General features: G+C 37.5%; 1 protein-coding gene across 7 annotated transcripts in view; it reads right to left on the bottom strand.

The window, feature by feature from the left end:
- KCNIP4 (potassium voltage-gated channel interacting protein 4) overlaps window positions 1–22,383 on the bottom strand; it is a 429,697-nt gene that overhangs the window by 98,178 nt on the left and 309,136 nt on the right. Inside the window, exon 1 of one of the 7 annotated variants that reach the window (XM_056361794.1) lies at window positions 1,331–1,458. The exons of the other annotated variants lie outside the window; for them this stretch is intronic. Coding sequence (XP_056217769.1) covers window positions 1,331–1,442 — 112 coding nt within the window. The 5' untranslated portion in view covers window positions 1,443–1,458. Of the gene's footprint in view, window positions 1–1,330; window positions 1,459–22,383 lie in introns of those variants that run through there. 7 annotated transcript variants of the gene reach the window in all.

The following is a 22,383-nucleotide window of genomic DNA, read 5'->3' on the forward strand; positions in this document are numbered from 1 at the left end:
TCTCTGTCTTGTAATTGCCAAACATCGGGACAAGCATGCTGCCCTATCTTCCAGCGGTATTTTCAAAATAAGTCAATATATCTGGGATATTAGACAAGCATGTTAAGGTATCAGAAAGCCTAACTCTGGTAACAGATCTGTTTATGGAATTACTAATTAGTTTAGAATTAAAAAAGTAATTGTATTATTCCATAACCAATGCATTACATAGTAACACAGCAAATGTTACACATTCCCACCACATACAGTTTTAACAATGATTTATTTCAATAGTTCAGTAACTGTAAAAGTGCTGCGTTAAATATTTCACATTTTATCAGCACACTGAACAATTTTATGAGGTGATGATGTGAATCTACATCCATCAAAGACCGTATTCCATGATGAAAAGTTAATGTTTCAGAAAACTGGAGTGCTCTTCTTGTCTGTGTGATTCTGACTGAAAGCAGTTACACAGCAAAAAGGGTTGGTTTGGGTTCATATGACCAAACACACTGACAAAAGCAAGTATTTTTTGAGTAAGGACTTCAGCGTGTGAATAGCTTTTGTTTACTACAGCAGCCCACACCAGACATTTTGTTAAGAAGTTGAAAAGTTGACAACAAAAGATCTCATTAATAACTAAGCTAAAATAGCCTCTTTCTATAAGATGTGGGAACCCCCCCTCACTTTGCAGAGAAATAAAAATCCTAATACATTAACGTGAAGCAAATGAGATGACCCATATAGTATAGAGCAGGCAGAAATCTCAGCAAGCAAAGAGGAATTTTAAAACATATATTCATTATATATGTATTTTAAATATCCACATTTAATGTTGGCATCTATGTCTTTTTTGAAAGGTGTTCAGACTTGATCCTAAAGCTTATCCTGTAGTAACAGTGTTCTGCATTTACCCATGAAATGGATTTTTCAAACACAGATACTGACACAGAGCGAAACTCTAATTGCACCACAAATCAGAAGAGCAAAACATGTAACAAACATGAACTGAACCAAGATCCTCTTAATGTATCAAGTTTTGTAAGAGTGAACAGCTTTCAAAGGCAACTGACAGGTGTTACGTTCACTATTTTCCATCTTTCTAATAAACATCCCCTCACAGACACCCGGTAATGCACTGTAAAATATAAAACTTATGCTAGTATCTATTCCCATTTTTGATAACAAAGTAAAACCAGCAGAAGTAAACTAGGATTTTTAGTCTGGATGTTATTTTTTTTTCAACCCTTTACATTTCACAGCTTTTATATCTGATGCTAAGTCTGTTTTAGCAGATCAGACACCACACCTACAAACAGCACAAACTGCGAGTGAGTGACCACTTTACCTTCTGAAAAATCAATCAGTCCCAGCAAATGAAGCAGCTTCAGAGATGCAAATATAATCACAACAATACCCACTGTTTGCAGTCCCTCCGACTCCCATTCAAGGGTCAACATTCTTCCAACAGGCAAATCATTCCAGTCCTTACACGGGTTCACAATCAGAGGGGAAATTAGAGGATTTTACCAAGAGTTTGCTTTGAAGAAAGTTGCAGTGGTGTAAAGCAGTGCTGTACTGAGCCGTGGCGATTCACCAGCTACTCTAGCTGAGACAAAATACTAGATAAAGCCCCGCATCTTACGCTTCTCTAAGCGTTTGATTTCATCAGTACCGAGTCCTCTTAGAAGGCTGAGGTGGACCATGAACCCCTGGGTATGACATTGTATCCAGTGAGCAGCGTTACTTCAGGGCTGCTGGAGGAACATCTGTGTCGGAGCTGGAGACTTGGCTGTGTCAGTGCCAAGAAGAAATGCTCCCTGGAAACTTGCACTAGGGAGCACGCTGCTATCAGCACTCTGCACTCCAGCGCTTCCAGACACAGGCTTTGTGACTCTCCCCCAGCTTCACAGCCCTTCCCCAGCTTCTCCTAGCACAATTTTTATTAAGTTTGACAAATGACAGTTTGCTAAAGACATACATCTGTTTTCATGTGTGCTAAATGCTGCGTGTCAGAAAACTACTGCCCTCTGCATTAGAAGGAATAATGTTTAGAGAAACACTGTCCCTTCCTCTTCTTAAGCATCACCAGAATCTAATTAGAATTTTCAGTGGAAATGAGAATGGAAATTAAATACACATCAGCACAATCAGTGATTCCAGATAGCAAAATATAGTGCTGTCAAGGAGACATGCACTGCCCAAACCCCTGTTCCATAGCCAGGAAGAATGTATTATTTATTGATTGAGAAAAAAAACCACAGTGCTTTTCTCCCTAAGGGCGTGAACCTAGAAGTGCTGAATCCCAAGCGCATATATATATGAATGGGGAATGAGATGTTTTCCACAGCTCCTGGGAAGATCTTGCCCAGGTTATGCATCAGGGAAAACAAAAAGGGGGGGGCTTATGATCCCAGCTGATTTATTGGATAGTCTGTATAAAACTAATTGTCCTGTGTTTATTAATGTGATTACCAAGAGGATACCCAGTGCGATAAATAGGCTCTGAAGAATATTTATGTATGTGATGCATAAATATTATAAGGTTAGGCCTAAATGCTTATTCGTGTGCCCATTCTAATAATTTAACTAAATCCTGTCTGCTGGCATAAAGACACTAAAATAAAGTGAAGTCTCAGAAAAAATAATTCTAGACTTCCTTGTTACTGAAGAAATATATATGATCTAACACTAAAAAAAAATCTCACAAATGATGCCAAATATCAGCCACTCATCTTGGGTTGCTTAACTCTTTCCATTAGAAAAAAAATCTATTGCCTTTCCAGAAGCTGAGAAACTTTTATTTTTGTTCAGAAAACCATTACAATTTTGAATCAGCATAATAACAAATTGTAATGTTAAAAATCTATTGTTTATGGACTATCAGGTAGAGAAAGAAAAATGTAATCTCCAATTTACTATCAGCTTTTTTTTTTTCTTTGAAGGATGTCTATTGAATTATAATAACTAATTGGTGTCACACGTTCTTCTACACAGGCAGGCATCTAGAATCCAAATATTTTTGTTAATTCAAAAAATCGCATGTATACTTCTGTTAATTTTAGGTTATATCTATACAATAGATAAGCAACAATATTCTCTGACTTTGCTCTTCTCTGTGTTTAATACTAGAATATAATGGGTTCTGTATTATTTATATATGTTCTCAATCTGGAACATCAGTTCCTTTCCTTATTAACCTGTAGAGCTAAAACTGTCTGAGAGGACAGCACAATAAAAATTAATCAAACCAAGTACACTAACCCCCATTTGCACCTTCCAAACATGTAATTACCTTTGCATCATATTGTAAAATAATTATTCAATATATTTGCATATTAATTCTATTCCTTTTAAAGAAAATTAATGTTTTGTTTCCTCTTTAAAATTTCTAGTTGTTCCATGTAATCTCCTTTTAAGGCTCTGACATGTTCATCTTAACTCATTCTCATCTCTTGACTTCTATTTTCTCCTTGAGTTTATTCCTATTTTTTTTCATCTTTTCCTCAAATTTTTCTTCTTTCTCTCAAACATTCACAATATTTCAGGGTTTAAATATTTCAGGTGATCCCAGGATGGGAACTTTGACCCATGTTATTTTACAGGAATTACAGAAACAACAATCCTAATATAATGCAGATAATTTTACCACAACAATGAAAGAGATTTATTTACTGTTAATAAACAGTATCAGGGAAACTATTAAAATGGAGAAATCTGTCAGTCTACATTGTCCTTTCATGCAGTAGGTCCAGACTGCCTTATGTTCTCCAGTTGTCCACTCTTGGGAATAGAGGCCCTTCAACTCTACCACTGAATGTGCCAACCCACGTGTGGAAAGCCACCCAGCAAGAAGTGGTCCCAGCCATAACCAGTGTTTTGTTTTCTGCTTTCACACAAGTAGACCTGGATCCCTTCGAAAAAATGAAAGGGCCGGAGATTATGAATTTGATGAGTTTTAGGGGCCAATTCTACCTGCACAGCTTATGAGTTAAAGAAGAATTTTTAAAGAAAAAAACAACCCAAAACCTCCTAAGAACATTCAGTCAAATTAATGTAACTGATTACATTACATTGACTTCAAAGATTACCTCCTTAAAAAAAGAAGTAGACTTTTCCTGTTGTTTCTCATGATAGTTCTCTAAGTTAGGGGAACTAAACACAATCTTTGTGAATCTCCAAGTTTTTAGTTTCAAAAGTAAAGCAGTAAGGATAAGAATCTATGTGGAAAGGGAAAGGAAGGGATGTATGAAATGTTTTCTTTAATGCATCATGCAACAGATTCAAACAACAGCGTGCCTTACAAAGGTGAATTCTTCTGGAAGTGGTTCAATCAAAAAAATTCCATGCCTCAAAGTATTGGAAAATGAAACCAATCTTGAACAAGGAGATAATAAAATCCAATTATATATAGGGCATCTCTTTGTATTCTGATCCCTTCCTAAATTCATAGTTAAGTGCAATTTCTTTCTCATACTCTGTATTTTGTTCAATTATTTCAAAATAAATATTTCTTTGACACGTCCTTATAGGGTGTCTATATTGCCACTACAAACAAATTTTAAAGCCATTCAAAGAAAAGGAATTTCTCATCAATATGATGCCCAGGATACAAAAGAAAACACCATCCTTTACACAAAGCTCTGAAACCAGGGGCTGATGGACTGTAACATCAGCCTAATCCCTAATTCCTGTCTTTCCCTAATTCCTGCTTTCATTTTTGACACTGCAATGCATTCCACTGATGATTTAATGATATATTTAAGTTTGCATAACTTTCTTGTGATTCTTCAATAGGCACGGGAAAAAAAAAATATTAAAAAGCTATCCCAGCATTGTTAGGAAGCTATCCCATCTGAACAGCGCATCTTCCACTGACTGTAAATTCCTCTCCATGAAGATTTGAAGCAGAACCTTTATTGCTTGCTGGAAACTCAAGTGCTAAAACCTTGTGGGTTTACCGAACTACTAAGTATGGGAAAGTATATTTCCCATAGAAACCAAAGAAAAGAAACTCCAATACACAGCACTCCTGAACGAGCAATAAACATGCACAGAAAAATATAGTATTAGGCTGATTTTCCCCTTCACAAAGTAAGGGTCTGTAATGCTGCAGCATAAGGCTGTGTGGATGCAGATGCATAGCAAGGCATGGTGCTCCTCAAAGGACAGAGTGAAGATGTTCACAGCCATGGACCTGTTCCTGCCAATTCCTTCCCCCTGGTAATGAGAAGCACAAGCTTTTCTCTCCCAAGTAAACAGACATGAGAAATCTGTGTCAAAGTGCTGTAGGAGATACTTCTTCTCTCTGGAACCACAGATCCCAAGTAATTTCTGAACTTGACAGAGTAGATCTGCCAAAATTAGTGAGGTCTACAAGAATAATCCCGTTCTGGAGTCCTTAATTTTCCCCCCAAAAATCCCAAGTAATTACTGGCAACTCTAACCATCCTGAGTAGAATGATCTACGTATGGAAAGCAATCATATAAAAGACACCTTAAATATGACAGTGTATTTTGTACTAAGTAGATTTTAGATCTGATTGCTATGTACTTGTAGAATACCTACAATTTTCCCCTTCTGAATTAAAAAATACTCAGAAATATTATTCATAAAGCTTAGATATGGGAAATTGAGTTTTAATAATTTCAAAGTTCCCTAAAACCAGAGAAGATCTGCCATATCAAAACAAACAATATTCCACCTAATTGAACACATCACAAGTAGCAAATGCTTGAGAGTAACGCGTAGGATGCTGTGAATTAAAAATTAAGGAATAAACCATTTTTAAGACCTAAAAATAGCCAAATAATAATTCTATGATTAGTGTATTAGGATACAAAACTTCCCTATAATTTTATATGATTACACAGTTCTTTCAAAATTATCTGGTATTATCATACTTCTTTTATATACATTGGTAATCTTGTTTAATTTCAGTAAACTCTTAGGTTTTAATTACAACCTGTCACTGTAACTAGCACAGTAAAATGAAGCGTGTATTTTTCTTTTGATTGCTTTAGTTTGTATAAAGAATTTTTTAGTTATTTTTATTTTAATGCTTATAAGAAGTTTTCACTGTAATTTATAAACTCTTCCTCTTTTCAATGTCTTCTGACTTTTGTGCATGAGAGCAAAGAAATACGAATGCCTACCTGATTCCAAATACATTGAAGTGTTTTATCCCTTTCCACTATATTTTGGTTTTAACATCTGCTTGTAAACAGTATCAGTCTTCTCAGGCTTTTGTCAGAGAGAAATCACTTCCTACTGAAAATTATTTTCATTTCTCTTCTGCGCAGACATTGTGGATTTGCTGTTGTCTAATGTAGAATGGGGCGGATCAAAGTTGAACAGTTTTCAAGGCAAAGATGTGTTATTATTCATTAACTGACTTGAATTACACACATATATATATACATGAAACTGCTTTCCTAAGTGATGAAATCTGCCAAGTATTGTAACTAATTTGGGGTGGTGTGGTGGTGGGGGGTGTTTTGTGAGGGAAGTTTTAATTGGCTAGCAGTAATAGTTCATTAGACTCTATTTGATAGTTTCCCCCAACGTAGCTGAAAAAGGAAATTGCTGATGAGTTAGAAATAGAAACAAAATTTGGAAGTATTAATTAGTTGCCCTTCTTTCTGTACTCTTTTTTCCAGAGGGAAATGTCAGTCAGCCAGATGAGAAAGAAATTGTCAAATACAGAAAGGGCACCTATGTACAGGTCAGATGAACTGCTAATCTTCAGCTGCTTCTTCATGCCAGATCTGAGCTTATTAGGGAAGTTATTTGGTGGATAATGAACTTAATCATCTGATTAGTCAGCGAGTAAGAAATCTGTTCACATGAAATAATCTACAGTTTTCTACACAGAAAAGTTTCTATTTTAGATCTGCAGAAGAAAACTATGGCCAATAAAAAGCATTTTGAGAACCAGGAGAAGCAATAAATTTATGCATATCCTTCCAAGAATTTTTCTCAGGTTAAAAGAACTCGTATTTTTTGAATGCAACACCTCCTGCGTAGGCTGCTACAGCTAATCACAGAACACTGCCTACACAAGTTCTCATAAAATGCTTAGAAAAATGAGACTAATGTACAGAATCATGTTGCTTGTGTAGTCAGTGCTACAGCTACTGAAGAGCCCAATGTTGCACTTCCAGATTACTTACCCAACTGAAACTGCAGGGGAGCTTGCGCTGGTCAGAAGTGCTAGGTAGAGTGTAATTGCCCAAGATTAAATTTGTCAGGCTTCATACATAATCTTTAATATTTACACTAAGTGTCCTAGATCTTTAATGACTGTAAGTGAATATAGGCTGAGAAAGAAAAAATTCAACACCTGTACAAGCAAGATAAGATTCACTTGTTTGTAATCAAGGGATAAAATACGGTAGCCAGCTGCTGAAGGTTTGGTCTCATGCTTAGATGTAAATTACACTGAAATAATATACAGCTATAGCTGTATAAAGTTGATTTCCTCATTTTAGTAGTCTGGTTCTAGGCTATGGTATGGGATTTAATTACTTTTTTCCTCTTAATTTTCACCTTCTGAGTCTCACTTGCTCCTAAGAAGCTTTTGTTCTTGCTTTGATCTAAATCAAAGGACTGCTGCTATTACCGATCTGAAAACAAGAGCTGAAAAGAATCCCACAAGACAACCATTACCAACTCCCCCCGTGACATAGCAGCTACAGGTCATTTCATTTTTCTATAAAATTAATTGATCTAGTATGTTCTACAATTATGCTTAAAATAGCTAGTATGCAAGTGGATTGTAAATTAAACGGCACGGCCATGGGAGTAACAGTAACATTTTAATTTATTAAGCTTTCAAAAAACATTACAGAGAGGCTATCTCTTTCCTAAACAAGATTAAATTACATTTAGTAATAGTAAGTAATGAAATTCTGGTTTCCTTTACTGCAAGGCCCACTGGCTTGTTTGCCAAACAAAATTATTCCTAAATTACGTGACTATGGCTTCAGCCTACAGACCTGTTTTTCCTTTTCTATTGAATCATGCTTGATCTTGCAGCAGCAGGAATTGCCACTACCATGTTTGTAAGCATAAAAGTATGCCTATGCAGGAGAAGTGCAGTATAATGGAACTACTAGGGCTCAGTCAAACCCAACTACTTTATTAGCTATAATACAGCTGTGTCATCCTACAGCTCAGACTGGGTTAACCTAATCAGCAGAGAATCATCAGTACAAGTAAACTTGCCCCCCAAAAGCTTGCTGTAGATTGGCTCTAACATTAAACGATTGTTGTTTCTCTATCCATTGAACTACTTGAATGGGAGTGCAAAGTGTATTTTTAAGAAAGTTGAAGCCCAAGGCATGCCTCAACTGTACATATTTAATTACCAGCCCTTCTTTTTAAGTATTATCTGAGTAAATCTTTGACCTACCTTCCTCTGACAAACACTGCATGTAAGACACGCTTTTCCTGCTTTTAACAAAACATTTTTTTTCCTGCATGACCCTAACCATCTTCAGACTTTCCACATTTGGAAAGAACACGGTAATAGCAGTGCCTGACATGCTGATTTTCATCTTTCACCACTATTTTTGTAATTATGCATGGAAGAAAGAGGACACCATTAGCAACCATTTTATTTATGCAAACAAGTAACTACAGGGAAGCCAGATCAAGCTGGCAGAAATGATGGGACAGAGCAGCAGCATTCACAGCTCCATACTCAGCCATTTTCCATTAGCCAAATTTTGAATATAGCTACTTATGCTTGCCCATACACCTAGGAAGCTACATTTTTATGGACTGTGCAGTTAGATGACCTCAGATGAGTTCCTATAGAAAGGGACATGTTTTCTGCTGCGATGAATGAGAAAACAAATGAACTCTGCATGCTAGTAATAAAAGCTTAACGTTCTAGTAACCAACAGGAATATTCACCATCCCAACCTCCAAACCAACCATCTATTAATTTAAAATCCTGAAACTATCCCGTACAACACCTCTATTTCAAAATTGCCTGGCTCCCTATGGTTCAACAAATGGTTAGCAACTAAGCTGAAGAAAAAAAGACTATCGAACATGATCACAAGAACATCACTATGTGCAGCTCTTTTCTTGTGATGCACCTGTCTTCCTCTGATGTGAAATACCCCATGTACAATAAATGTTCTATTTCTCTCCTTGGCTTTTAGAAAGGTGAAGCACTGTGGGTTTCCATAGCAACGGAGCGTATTATAAATGACGTCTGAAGTGGCTGACATATTTCTACGTTTGATGTACTTGTTAAAACATGAGTGTATCTGCCCTATAAAGATGAGCTATAATAAATTTACAAATATTAAATGTCTGCAGCACATTCATGAAACATAACTAAAAAAACCCTGTAACCATAATTTTGTCCCTCAGGTGTATGTAATAAGGCTCAGACTATATATAACATATGCACAGATTTTACTATAGGTCTGCCTTCCATTCAGAATTATGCAACATTCAGAAATAGCATCTGCTTGCATATTATTGTTTAATTTATTAACAGCTTCTAAAGCATGTCATTGTTGTTTGTTTGTTTTTATTTATCACTGACAAAACCCCCCACAGTTTATCAGATGAGGCCACACCTGGAGTACTGTGCCCTGTTCCCAGTACAAGGGAGACATGGACAGACTGGACAGAGTCCACTGAAGGGCCACAAAGATGCCAAAGGGACAGAAGCACCTCTCCTATGAGGAAAGGCTGAGAGAGCTGGGACTGATCAGCCTGGAGAAGAGAGGGCTCAGGGGGATCTCATGAATGTGTATCCGTATCTGAAGGGGGGTTGTAATGAAGATAAAACCAGGCTCTTCTCAGTGGTGCCCAGTGACAGGACCGAGGCAACAGGCAGAAACTGATACCTCTGAAGATCAAGAAACACTTTTTTACTGTGAGGGTGACTGAACACTGTCTCTGGTTGCTCAGAGAGGCTGTGAAGTTGAACGCTGAATAGATGTTCGAAAGCTATTTGTCACAGTGCTGGGCAACTGGCCTTAGGTGGCCCTGCCTGAGCAACTGTGTGGGAACAGATGACTTCCAGAGGTCCCTTACAACCTCAGCTGCACTGTGATTCTGTGATTTACATTCCTTCCAATAGCATTTTAGAACTTCCTTTTCTGAGCAGAACCTTTTCCATGTGATCTAGTTTTTTATATTATACAATTTGATTGGTTTTTTTAGGCAATAATTTTAGGGTTAAATCTAATTCCAAGTACACATGAAAATAAACCTTTTAAGGCCAGACCTTTTCTTGCTTCTGGACACTGAAGACTTCTTTTTTTTTTTCAATGTAAGGCCTGAAATTCACCCAGAGTGAATGGGTTTACTGCTGCGAAACGTTAGGAGACAAGGATATAAAAACATATAATCTCCACACTGGAAGGAAAAGGACCTTTTCTGCCCACGCCTTCAGAGATTTCACTCTTTTGGGAATCTGAGGGTTCTAAAGCCTTCTAATTCCCCCGTCAAAAGTATAAGTTCGGCAGAGTACTAATACTTCAGGAAATTTAAACGTTTTCTGAGCCACACTCCCATTCTTTCACAAAAGAAAGAGAGAAAAAAAAGTTATGGGGAAGGGTTGGAAGAAATAGCATAACTTGATGTTTCTCAGCTCCTAATAAAGTTTTTTCTTAGCTTACAGCCCTATGCCAGTGTAGGAACCTACAGTGATATTTGAGGATCCATGCAACACAATGAAAAATTTTCTGCTCCAGCAATTTTGCTGTTCTAGCACTCTGGAACGCAGCAGCAGCAATATACAACCAAACCCTGAGGGGAGCAATGAGCTTACAATGCCTTATCACTTAAGTAAGTAAAAGGATGGTTACAGCTTTTCCCTGAGAAAGCATTATAATGTCCAACTAACTGCAGCATCACGAGGTCCTTGTATATGCTGAAATAAGGAAAGTAACAGAATACAGAAGTACATCTTGAATCTTCAACAAAAATTGAGACACCACTTTTGATTGTGTTATGCTAGTGCAGTGGTCAAATCTTCAGTAGGTTACTTTGCAGGGTTTCCCACAGCCTCTCTATAATATTTGTGCTTACAGCTCAGATAAGCAGATATTCTGTTACGCACAGTGGGTTTGTGGGTCCCGAGAAGTTTGTTTTCACGTGCTTCTTGACATGCATATGACCCTAACTCCATAAACGAGACACTTGCATGGCTTCCTCCTGTTAAACCAACATGATTTGGAGCTGGCTGGATATTTAAGCCATTTTCAGCCATTTTGAAGACGAAGAATATTTTTGCTGCCATTAATACTCCAGCAATCATTTCCCCCCTGTAATCATCTGTGCACCAGGCTATGAATTTTAATTTCTCGGATTTTCTCAGAAGATTCCCTAGCTTTCCAATCAACGTGTTCTTTTCTGAACTCATGCTAATTAGGCAAAATAGTTATATGGAAAAAGTTTAGTAACTAGTTTTTCGGTAGAGTTCAATTAGTCAAGAGCAAGATTGTATGATAAGACAGCCAGCCATAGCCTTAGCATTTCATTAACATCTTCCTCACATAAAAACAATATTAAATATTTATTAATATTGTGTCTTGATTATTGCTCAAAGCAAATATATTTCAGCACCCCTTCCCCCCCCAGCCTTAGATGCCCATGTACACTCTTACTTTTCAGAAACGTGTATTTTAGTTGAGGTACCCCAAGAATGCTCCAAGACTTCAGCTCGGTCCCTCACTGCAACTGATGCTTGTTTTTGTAATGTTTATTTTAAAACTTATTCTTAGAGATCTTCCTTTGCTAATAGTGACAGTAATATATGCTGTCTTTCACTGAAGCCACTCTGTGGTACACCAGAGAATAATTAGGCTGAACAGGTCTGACAGTTTGTTGCTCTGTCCCTAGCATGTCATCCCTTCTGCAGTTGCTTTGGTGCTTGTCTGATACCATGTGAGCTTTCACAGGTTGTTAAATCAGACAAAACATAATTTGACAAAAACAAGATGAAGAAGAGGAAAAAAACCCAAAATTAAAGTAGCACTTTTGTTCTCTAGATACTTTGCAAACAGTGCTCATTTCACTTTTGAGTACTGGTCTCATGGTTATAGTCCAAGACACAATCCTGTGCAGGCTCAGTAGAAGGACAAAAGACAGACTCTAATGGTGAAACAGCAGGCAAGCAAGGAAACAAATCCTGGGTGGGTTTTAACTGACACAGCCAGCACAAGGATATTACAAGAGAACGTCAAAATTTGCTGTCGTGCCAGTTATACAAATAAAAGTAGTAGCCAAGCAGCAACAGCGTTTCTTGCTGTGTAGGATTCAATGAGATACACAGCCCAAGTGTTCATATGCAGTAGCAGAAAACCACAGTTGTCCAACTTTGTATTTTTAACGTGTTTTATGATTAATCCTGATTTGCATAAGTATACAGGATCCCTTTATAGAACTAGTACCTCTGAAAGGTATTCCTTAAATTTTCTGATTTGGATCCTGGCTGTAGGAAGAAGTTAAGTTTATATTATATGGTGTTCAGCCAACGGGTAAATTCTCTCGGTGAATTAAAGTCTAGTACATTTTATCTTCCCAGTGAATTACACTGTCTAGCATACCAAGGAAGATATGTATGGTATCTGCTGTGAGTCGCAAGCTAACAGAACACAGTGGCTGTCTCGCTCCTTCACGGCCAGAAGGTTGTTTTCTTTCATTTTTAATTGTTTTGGGGGAAAGGGAATGCAACTGCAGTAAAGGTTAAGCAATTCTTGCTGCCTTATTGGTTGAACTGAGGATCCCATTTAGCAGAATGAGGGAATTTCTTTTCCCCAGAGAATTTTCTCAGTTATATTAACGAGTTAAGAACCATAAAGCTTTTTAGTGTAGATGGGGAAAAAATCCAAAAACAGTTAAAGGATTTGAACAAATACAATAATTTCTCCCCACCCCAACCTCCACCACATACTAGATTATTTGAAAAGACAATCTCTATGGATCATTAAGTTTAAAAAATATGTATCTATCAAGATTATTCTTAAAAAAATCTTAAAAAACAAGTAATTCAGGATACTGTCTTTTTTTCCAAGGTACTACTTTACACAGGATGTATCTGAAGGAGGTTAGGAATAAAAAGACGGACTGACACAAAACTAAGCTGGTTTTATACTCTTCAGGAACACATTATTAGCAAAATGCAGGTTTCCAAAAAGGCAAGACACAAATCTGAAGGAACAGTCCTAACATCTTCAGCCTTTCTGCAACTGTCAATCTCCGATCAAAACAAAATGAATATGCTCTAGTATGGACGAATGGTGTTTAGTTCACTTTTAAACCACCAGAAAGCTTGGAAATGTAAGTATTTTGCAGAGTATGTCCTGTGCTGGCAAGCAGTAAAGGTGAATAGAAGTTCTCAGACTGTATTTGACGGGGGGGTGGGGGGGTGGGGGGTGTGGGCACTTTTAGCCCACTTGTGGGAAGAGAAAAAGTGTTGTGGACACCCCCAGGGTGCCAGATCCAGATGCCAGACCCCAGCTGCAGCCCTGTTCATAATCTTAATGATTGGTTTAACGATCTGTGCAATACATCTTTCCTGAAGAAAAAGCAGGTACCAACACAGGAGATAACTGGCTGGTGTTTCAGGGGTATCTGCAGCATTTTGGAATACATCAAGAGCTGTTTTGCAAAGAATAAAGAGATTGAAACCAGACACATGATCCCAGGCATAGCTGTACATTGCTCTATGAAGCAATTGTTGGCCGGTGACCCTAGTGATTTGATACAGTACACTCTTCTTAGTTCAAAAGTGACTCAGGCTTTGAATGAGTTTAGCTTTTACCTTATCATTACTTTAATTTTGTGCCCTGAGCTATCAACTGCCCAGCAGTAAAATAAATGATGAAAATAATTTTTCAGCCAGAATCATGACCTGATGTACAAAAGCCACAAAACCAGCAATAAGCAAATGATTAATACCAAGAAAAACTTTTCCAGTTTTTGTGTTTTTTTTTTTTTACAAAGGAGACTTCGGGGAATTTATTGGTTCAAATTTGGAGGTTTTTTGTTGTTCATCCTTTTCTCATCCTGTACAGTTCAAATAACATTTCTGTACAACTGTTTGATTTTTAACATGTAGAAAAGTCGATCTTTAGACAGACACTGCTTCCATAACTAAATATAGCGTGAAATGTACTTCAGAAAACTCAGATGCTGCATATACCAACATATACCAACATATATCAATACCTATCCTGTATAAGTCAATAGTAAAGTTGGTAATTTCTGTTAGAAGATAGAAGATTTTCATATTTTTTAAACATACTTTGTTAAAACCAGGCTTTTGCCCTTGAACAAAATTACCAATACCCTCAAATCATATCCCTGTAATCTAGTATTAGAATTTAGAAGTTTAAAGTCTGAAAAAAAATATTCTTAGGATGATGAATAAGGGAAAGATTGTGTAGATTTTGGTTTTGCTTAAGAGAAACAAGAAGAAAAATACGTTAACAGGCTGCTAAGTCTGTTAGACTCAAGACATAGAAAGAACCCAAACTATTAATAAATCATTAATTTTACTCCCTTTAGACAGGGATGAGCTAGATTACCTGTGCAGACCCTTTACATTTCTTTCTCTACTCCTGTACTTCAACCAGACCCCTCTAGGATATTTATAAGCAATACTTTATTTCACCAAGGGAAGTACATATCAAAGATGTAGACTGACAGCAGGTAAATATACATCTGGCAGCATCTAAAGTCTACTTTTAGAGGCTCAGGAAGAACATGTATTAAAAAAAAAAAAAAAAAAAGCATGAACCTATGCTAACGTACTTTATTAAAACTCATAAAATAAACCGATTGGATCACAATATCATAGCAAACAGACAAACAGTTAAGAGGCAAACCAGTTAGTAAATCTAGAAAAAAACATGTCTTAAGGTGGACACTTAAAAATTTGTGAAAGAAAACCTCAGGTTCTTAATGTGGTACTTCTCATTCAGGGATGCATACATCAGCAGGCCTCCCCCAGCCCAGGAGTTTAGCTGCCTGTGCTCAAGGTGAGCTCCCTGTGGAGCAAGAGCTACCTGAGGAGCTGCAACTGGCCATGAAGCTGTTCGAGAAAAAGCTGTAAGAAATCACATATTTTCGGGAGCTCCATTTACATGGATGCTGCTGTTCTTGCTCGCTTCCAAGGCTACACTGCAGTCATACCCATGAGGAAATAAAATACATTGTCTACATCAGCAAAGTTTACACATGGACTACTGATAAATTTAATAGGACAGTCAAGGAAAAGATTTTCTATTTCACAATAAGCTTTGATATACAAGTAAATATGCCATGAATGCTTGGGAAGAGAGATCTAAACCTTATTAACCAACAATTATGCTTATAAAATGGACAGATAATACTTGTTCATCACTGACAATCTGTTTGTACACCCTGTAACTGACAGAAGGTAATGCATTTTTCATTTTTTGAATGCTAGTAAATACTAGAGAAGATTTATATTGTTATTGCACAGAAATATCTCAGGAACTTAGGTCCATAAAATATTATGTCACTTTCATCCATCTGCCATCTTTTATCTGCTGTTTTCATTTTCCTTGAGAAATAAGAGCAGCCTTTCTCATACAGCTGTAATCGTTCATGCTCTGCCTCCAGCACTCTATAAAAGAGTGACTATCAACATTTGTTAAATATCTTTATTTTTACCCCCAAGTTGCAAACCAATTTATTATGAATAGCAAGTACCAATCTGCTTCTAAATTTAAGAGATATCTTCATTGTGCTTGCTGATCAGCTGCTTCTCCCTTCCATAACCACCACTGTGTCTTTATCTGTTTGCAGAATATGATCCCTCCAAGTAAATTTTTTTTCTACTAACACATAAAAAACCTTTGGCTTCCAATTTTGTACATTTGTGGACCCATCAGACACACCAGATACCACTGCTGGTACATCAGCAGTTCTGCTTCTGCTTTGTTTAATTCTATAGTTCACTTCTGCTGTTTAGCAAAAACAAACGGGTTATACTTTACAAAACTGAACTGAAGGAAAGCGAAAGAAAAACAAGAGAAGTGAGGCAGAAAACCAGATTCAAGCAGTTTAGCAGTAAAAATCTCTGCAGCATTCTGAATCACTGAAGTATACCCCTCCCTTTCTAATAGTTGCTGCTCCTTTGTCAGTAGCTGCAGTGATGGACAGTCAATTAAAATCTTAAAACCCCCAAAATCTAAATAGAAAGTCCTTGCTTCTAAGTTAACAGAGTTATGAAGTTTCTAGTCCAGACAAGTAGCCCACCAAGCCCCCAAATCTAACACTTAGTCTAATTAATCTCCAGGTGTGTACATGTGACCATACATACAGTCCACAATGAATCAACAACGCTTACTAGCAGTGCAGAAGCCTCCCGTGGTGAAATTCAAGATCCACCTTTATAAGAAGAGTTACCTCTATCCCCCACATCCCTCCCCTGGTAATGTGCTACCATTTTTCTCCTGAATAAATTTTGACTGCAGAATGTACCATTTGCCAGTGAGGACACGGATTGACCCTTCTGTAACATTAAGTCTGTTTTTTTTTTTCTTAAGGTGTCTTTGAAACAAGGAAGAATCATCTGCCTAAAAAGAGACAAGAAAGTGTTACTTTCTCAGCCATATTTTATCTGTCACTGCTTTGGTTGGTGTCCATAGCTCTGTACAGAGGGCACAGAAGTAAAGAGCCTGAAAACCTTACTTCACACGGAAACATTTCTATATGAAATAGAGGAAAGTAAGGTTTTCTTTTTGCTTGGAAACTGGAGCGTCTTTAATTATGTTACAAAGTTCTAAGAAGCTTTATCCTAGTCTAGTTTATTGCAAATTAATAAAGCAAAGTAATCAAAACCAAACTGTTGTTTTAAATCTTATTCCATACATGTTAATCTCTACTAAACTAGCTGCAGTGCAGCTGTGTCACAGTACTATGCCATTTCCAATTCATATATTCTGCTAGGTAAGTACTGCAACTGCAAATTAGTTTTGATTGGTATTGTCACCTGCTAAAAAGGAAAGCTACTTTTGTATGTAGCAAGCTGTTGTGCTGAATACTAGTGCTGAGAATGGTATTTCTGCTAATAATCACCAAGACTGTTAAGGAAAAACTATTTTTTTTCTTTTTAATTCTTGCATATGAAATATCATAATGAGTTATATCCAACGGATCTTTCGAGGCTATGCTGTTTCAAGCATTAGATACAAATTAGGAAATACTAGCTTCAGCTTTACAATTGTATGCATTGTATATACAGAGGGAGTGAAGCAGGCAGTCAGTAATAGCTGACTGAAGTCAGATAGTTAGAAAATCCAAAAAAAAAAAAGAGGAGAAAAGAAAAAATGAGCTCATGGGAAGGAAAAAGGAAAAATACAGCAGCAGCAGGAGTGATTACCTGGCTTCTGGCAGGATTTGGACATTGCAAACTTTTCTTTAAATAGCATAGATAGTATACAAAAGTTAATTATTTCTCATTCAGTATAACAATTGAATCCACTCAACAAAGGCAATAAACAATGTTATATAAATGAGACAAGAGCAATGCACAGCTGAGGAAGATAGCATCAACAGACAGAACATTCACAGAAAGAAAATGTTTATAGTACTGCTGAACCTAAAGAATGGCACCAAGTGATGTCTGGAGTCAAAGTAATTTGTATTGGAATAACTGAAATCCAGACTCACATTCCAGTTACCATTCATAAAAATGAGCAAGTCCTACAGTGCTGTAAGCCCTGTTGAGTATTTTGAAATAGGTACTTTCTATTAATTCAACCTATTCTCTCAAAGGTTGTTTTTTTCTGTTTTCCAAGTGAATATGAAGCAGAACCCAAAATATATGAAGAAAATATATGAATACATATATTTTAAAATTTCTTTTGGTGATACATTGCACTTTCTACTTATAATTATTGAATCTTTGTAGATTTAAAATACAAAAGTAAGATTTCTATTAACATTAAAAAGGGCATCTATCCAGAAGATTTTAATGTCTTTGTTAAGATTTTAAGAAGTAGCACAAATTAGACTGTTTTTTTAGATCAAGAACGCTGACAGATACTATGACTCAATCTCATGCACTGAAACTCGATTACGCTATCTCTGCCTTGAAGTAAATGCTGAAATATAACTTACTAAAATGCACTGACAGTAAATCAGGTAGGTAGAGCATACTGATTCCTAACCCCTTCCAGCAATTTCCTCAAGTCAGGGTGCTAAATTGTATCAGCTAAAACAAGGAAATTAACATTTACTTCAAAAAGTTAAAAAAAAAAAAAAAAAGCTGTTTGACAGAAATTCCTCTACTTCTTATGCTAGGAAATATTTCTTTGGGTGTTTAGTTGGTCTAGGATTTAGATTCTTTTAGCCATTATGTGATCAACTGACCATGGACTCCAGTACTTCTGACAATCCACTGTGTGATATTGCTGTGTCTTAATAGTAGAACTACAAAGGCAAGTTACACCAATGCCGATTAATATGTACTCTACGTAATTCTCGTCACCACTGATCTACTATTATACTCAATAAATGCAATTACTGAGCCTTTTAATACTACAGGAACCCGAAGATTCACATATTGGTATTAGAATATTTAATATTTATCACTCTACTGAAATAATGAGACTAACTCCACTACAGAACATCACCATTAGCCAGGATAACACTGGAAGAAGCACGTCTTCAGGATGTACTGAAGTCGGTAAAACTTGAGCATATACATAATGTTACCAGAAAGAATTACATTTCTGTATTTACTGCTTACATACGCGGCGTGTGGCACTGACTGATGTTACAGAAGGAATTAGAGTTTTAAAGAGTACTGCTAAATGTTTTGGAAGAGTTTCATTCCTCCAAAGCTCATGAGCAGGTTTACTTCACTCAAAAAGAAAACCAACAATAAACCTCAATAGATGTGACATTAACTTGATAGATATTTTCTGCATGTTTGTATTGGAAGTTTTAAAGAGAAAAAAAAAAAAAAGAAACAAAAACAAGTGGAAGAAAAGCCACGTCCATTGGCATAAGTGACATGGCAGACAGAAGCAGAAGCCGAGCTGACCTACATCCATTAGGAGATACCGCTAATGAAAAGAAAGCAGCAGCATACTTTGATAGGAATTCTGCTATATACAAATGCTATCGTATTTAGATATATTAACAATAATAATTTCACATCAATATTGGGGAAAAAAAATAATAGTTGTAGAATCATAGAATCATCACAGAATGGTTTCAGTTGGAAGGGACCTTGAAAATCATCTAGTTCCAACCCCCCTGCCATGGGCACAGACACCTTCTGCTAGACCAGGTTGCTCAAAGCCCCATCCAGCCTGGCCTTGAGGACTGCCAGGGATGGGGCACCCACAGCTTCTCTTGGCAACCTCTTCCAGTATCTCACCACCCTCACAGTTAAAAAGTCTTCCTAATATCTACTCTACATCTACCTCTTTCAGTCTAAAGCCACTGCCCCTTGTCCTGTCACTACATGCCCTTGTAAAAAGTCCCTCTCCAGATTTCTGGCAGGCCCCCTTTAGGTACTAGAAGGCTGCTGTAGTGTCTCCCCGGAGCCTTCTCTTCTCCAGGTGGAACAACCCCAACTCTATCAGCCTGTCTTCATAGCAGAGGTGCTCCAGCCCTCCAGTCATCTTTGTGGCCCTCCTCTGGACTTGCTCCACAGGTCCAGGTCCTTCTTATGTTGGGGTCCCCAGAGCTGAATGCAGCACTGCAGGTGGGGTCTCACAAGAACACAGTAGAGGGGGAGAATCCCCTCCCTTGACCTGCTGGTCACACTTCTTTTGATGCCACCCGGGATACAGTTGGCTTCTAGGTTGCAAGTGCACATTGCTGAGTCATATTAACCTTCTCATCCACCATCACTCTCGAGTCTTTCTCTTCAGGACTGCTGCCAATCCATTGTCCACCCTGCCTGTATTTGTGCTTGGGATTGCTCCAACCCAAGTGCAGGACCTTACAGTTGGCCTTGTTGAACTTCATGAGGTGTGCATGGGTCCACCTCTCAAAGTCCCTCTGGATGGCATCCCTTCCCTCCAGCGTGTCAACCGTGCCACAGAGCTTGGTGTCATTAGCAAACCTGCTGGGGGTGCAGGTCCCACTGTCCACATCACTGACAAAGATGTTAAACAGCATCGATCTCCATACTGACCCCTGAGGAATGCCATTCCTCACTGGTCTCCATTTGGACATTGAGCTGTTGACCACAACTTTGATTGTGACCAATTCTTTATCCACTGGTGGTCCACCCATCAGATCCATGTGTCTTCAATTTAGAGACAAGGATGTTGTGCAGGACAGCGTCAAATGCTCTGCACAAGGCCAGGTAGAATACTTCACATTGACAGGTTGTAATGGCTGTGAATGTGGTACAAATTAAAAATGAGACAGCCTCCTTGTACACAGGATAATTCCTTTATGAATGTTACACTCCTATGAGCATTCCAAGACAAAAGATATGAAGTATGTAAAGATAAATGTTGCAAAACTAGTTTCAAATGCTATGTCTTTCTGTTGTCCTTTTTGACTTGGCCATACTCAATCAGCAGTACACTGAGGATGACATAAGTATTCAAATATCTCTGCACTTGAAGTAATATTTTCTACTGACAGAGATTTCATATACAATAGAAACCTCCAGTAAATTCTTGTTCAAACACTGCATAGTCCAGGAGTGAGAGCAGGAGCTTTTGTGCTACCTTCAGAGAACTAAACCCCACCTTTGCCACAATATCATCATGGTGGTGGTTAACCGTTTCAGCATTATCTTTTCAGTTATCTTCTTTCTCTCAAGGAAAACACTCAATTGTAAGGCTTACTTTGTTGAAAAATTATTTCAGGTCCAATTATGATAGCCATTGATATGTGAGTGATTGCTATTCTGTTAACCCCTTCACCTCTTGCTAATGCCTACAGTTCCATCACTAACATTCAACAAAATTTTTAGTCTGAATTTTGCTTTTTGAGCTTTTTTTCCATCTCCACTCATATTTTTGTCATCTTATGAGCTCAACCCATTGCGGTATGCGGAAGTTAAACAAAAGGGTGAAAGGTATGCCGATTTTAATTGAAAAGATTTCATTCCATGTTTAATCATATTAAGTAGATGGTCAAATTAACAACTAAAGCAAGTGGAGAAAAATCTGTACAATAAAGAGATTTTTCTTTTTTTATAGTAGTCATTCACAATAGAAAATAAATTTGTTTTACTCGTTATAAATCTTTTGAGGATCAAATGAAATGTGTTCTGTACAATTAATGAAAAATAGTATGAATCTATTTAAGATTTCTTAAAATCCTAGTTGTTCAAAATACTGAATAATACAATAGTTATTCTACAACTTAATAACGTGAGACTGTAATCTGTCACTTCATTGTATTTTCCATAGTTACGATGAGCTGAATGCAGGCTTCCCACACTTGACTAAACTGAGTACTCTTGCTTGTATTTCATATTATCCTTATCCAGTCCATTTGAGTAATCTTAAATGGAAAATGTTTAGCAAGCACTAAAGAATGGCAGAAATGTAGGACTTCATGCTACCGGCAAGCAGCCTTTTTTCTAGACTACAGAAACAGGCCGCACTTTCTTATTCTTTTTGATCCCACAAGCTTTTACTGCTAGGCTGCTGTGCAAAAAGAACATGCCATTACATCTTCTGTTACAGATCACTCTTATAAAGATTAGTGTTTTGAATCCCACATAGATGGTCTACTTCTCAGAAGTCCTAAATCTGACATTTACTCAGGCATGTGCCTATAAAAGAGCTGAGAAAAGTCCCTTCTACTTGCATATTGATAGGTCTACTGTATTTCAGAAATAAACAGAGGGACAGGTGGAGAATGCAGGCAGAGTGAAACAGTTTTCTCTGTATGCTCTCTTGCCCAAAGTGGAATCGCAGACAGAGGTTTCACAGTTTCCTTGACACCTATCCTCATAGACTGCTGTTTCCCCTTCTCCCCTTTACCTGCAGACACCCCTCACCTGCTACCACACCAGATGACAGCCACTTTGGAGATGATACTGCATTTCTGCTCCTTGAGATTTTTCACTTTTCCCAGGTCATTCACCATTCCACTGGGAATGGGAATTGCTTTTCTCCCTCAACAGGAGCAGTGGGAAATGATGAGGGACTGGCCATGGTCACTTTCACCCTCCATTCAGTTGTCTTTTTGGTGGGACACTGATTTCTTAGTGGTCCTCCCAGAAGGAAAAAAATGCTTAAATCTACTAAGCTATTTTTGATTGCATTACTTGCTAACAGTCATATAGTGTCTGCCTTTGATTCAAGAAAAGTTGAATTCAACTTTATACTAAAGAAAGGCCCCTGACTTCCAACCAGCGGTGTTCTTGCAGAGGTCTGGGCACAGCTGCTAATTCAAGAGACAAT

This window comes from Falco biarmicus, chromosome 1, assembly GCF_023638135.1.
Source record: "Falco biarmicus isolate bFalBia1 chromosome 1, bFalBia1.pri, whole genome shotgun sequence".
Lineage (NCBI taxonomy): Eukaryota > Metazoa > Chordata > Aves > Falconiformes > Falconidae > Falco > Falco biarmicus.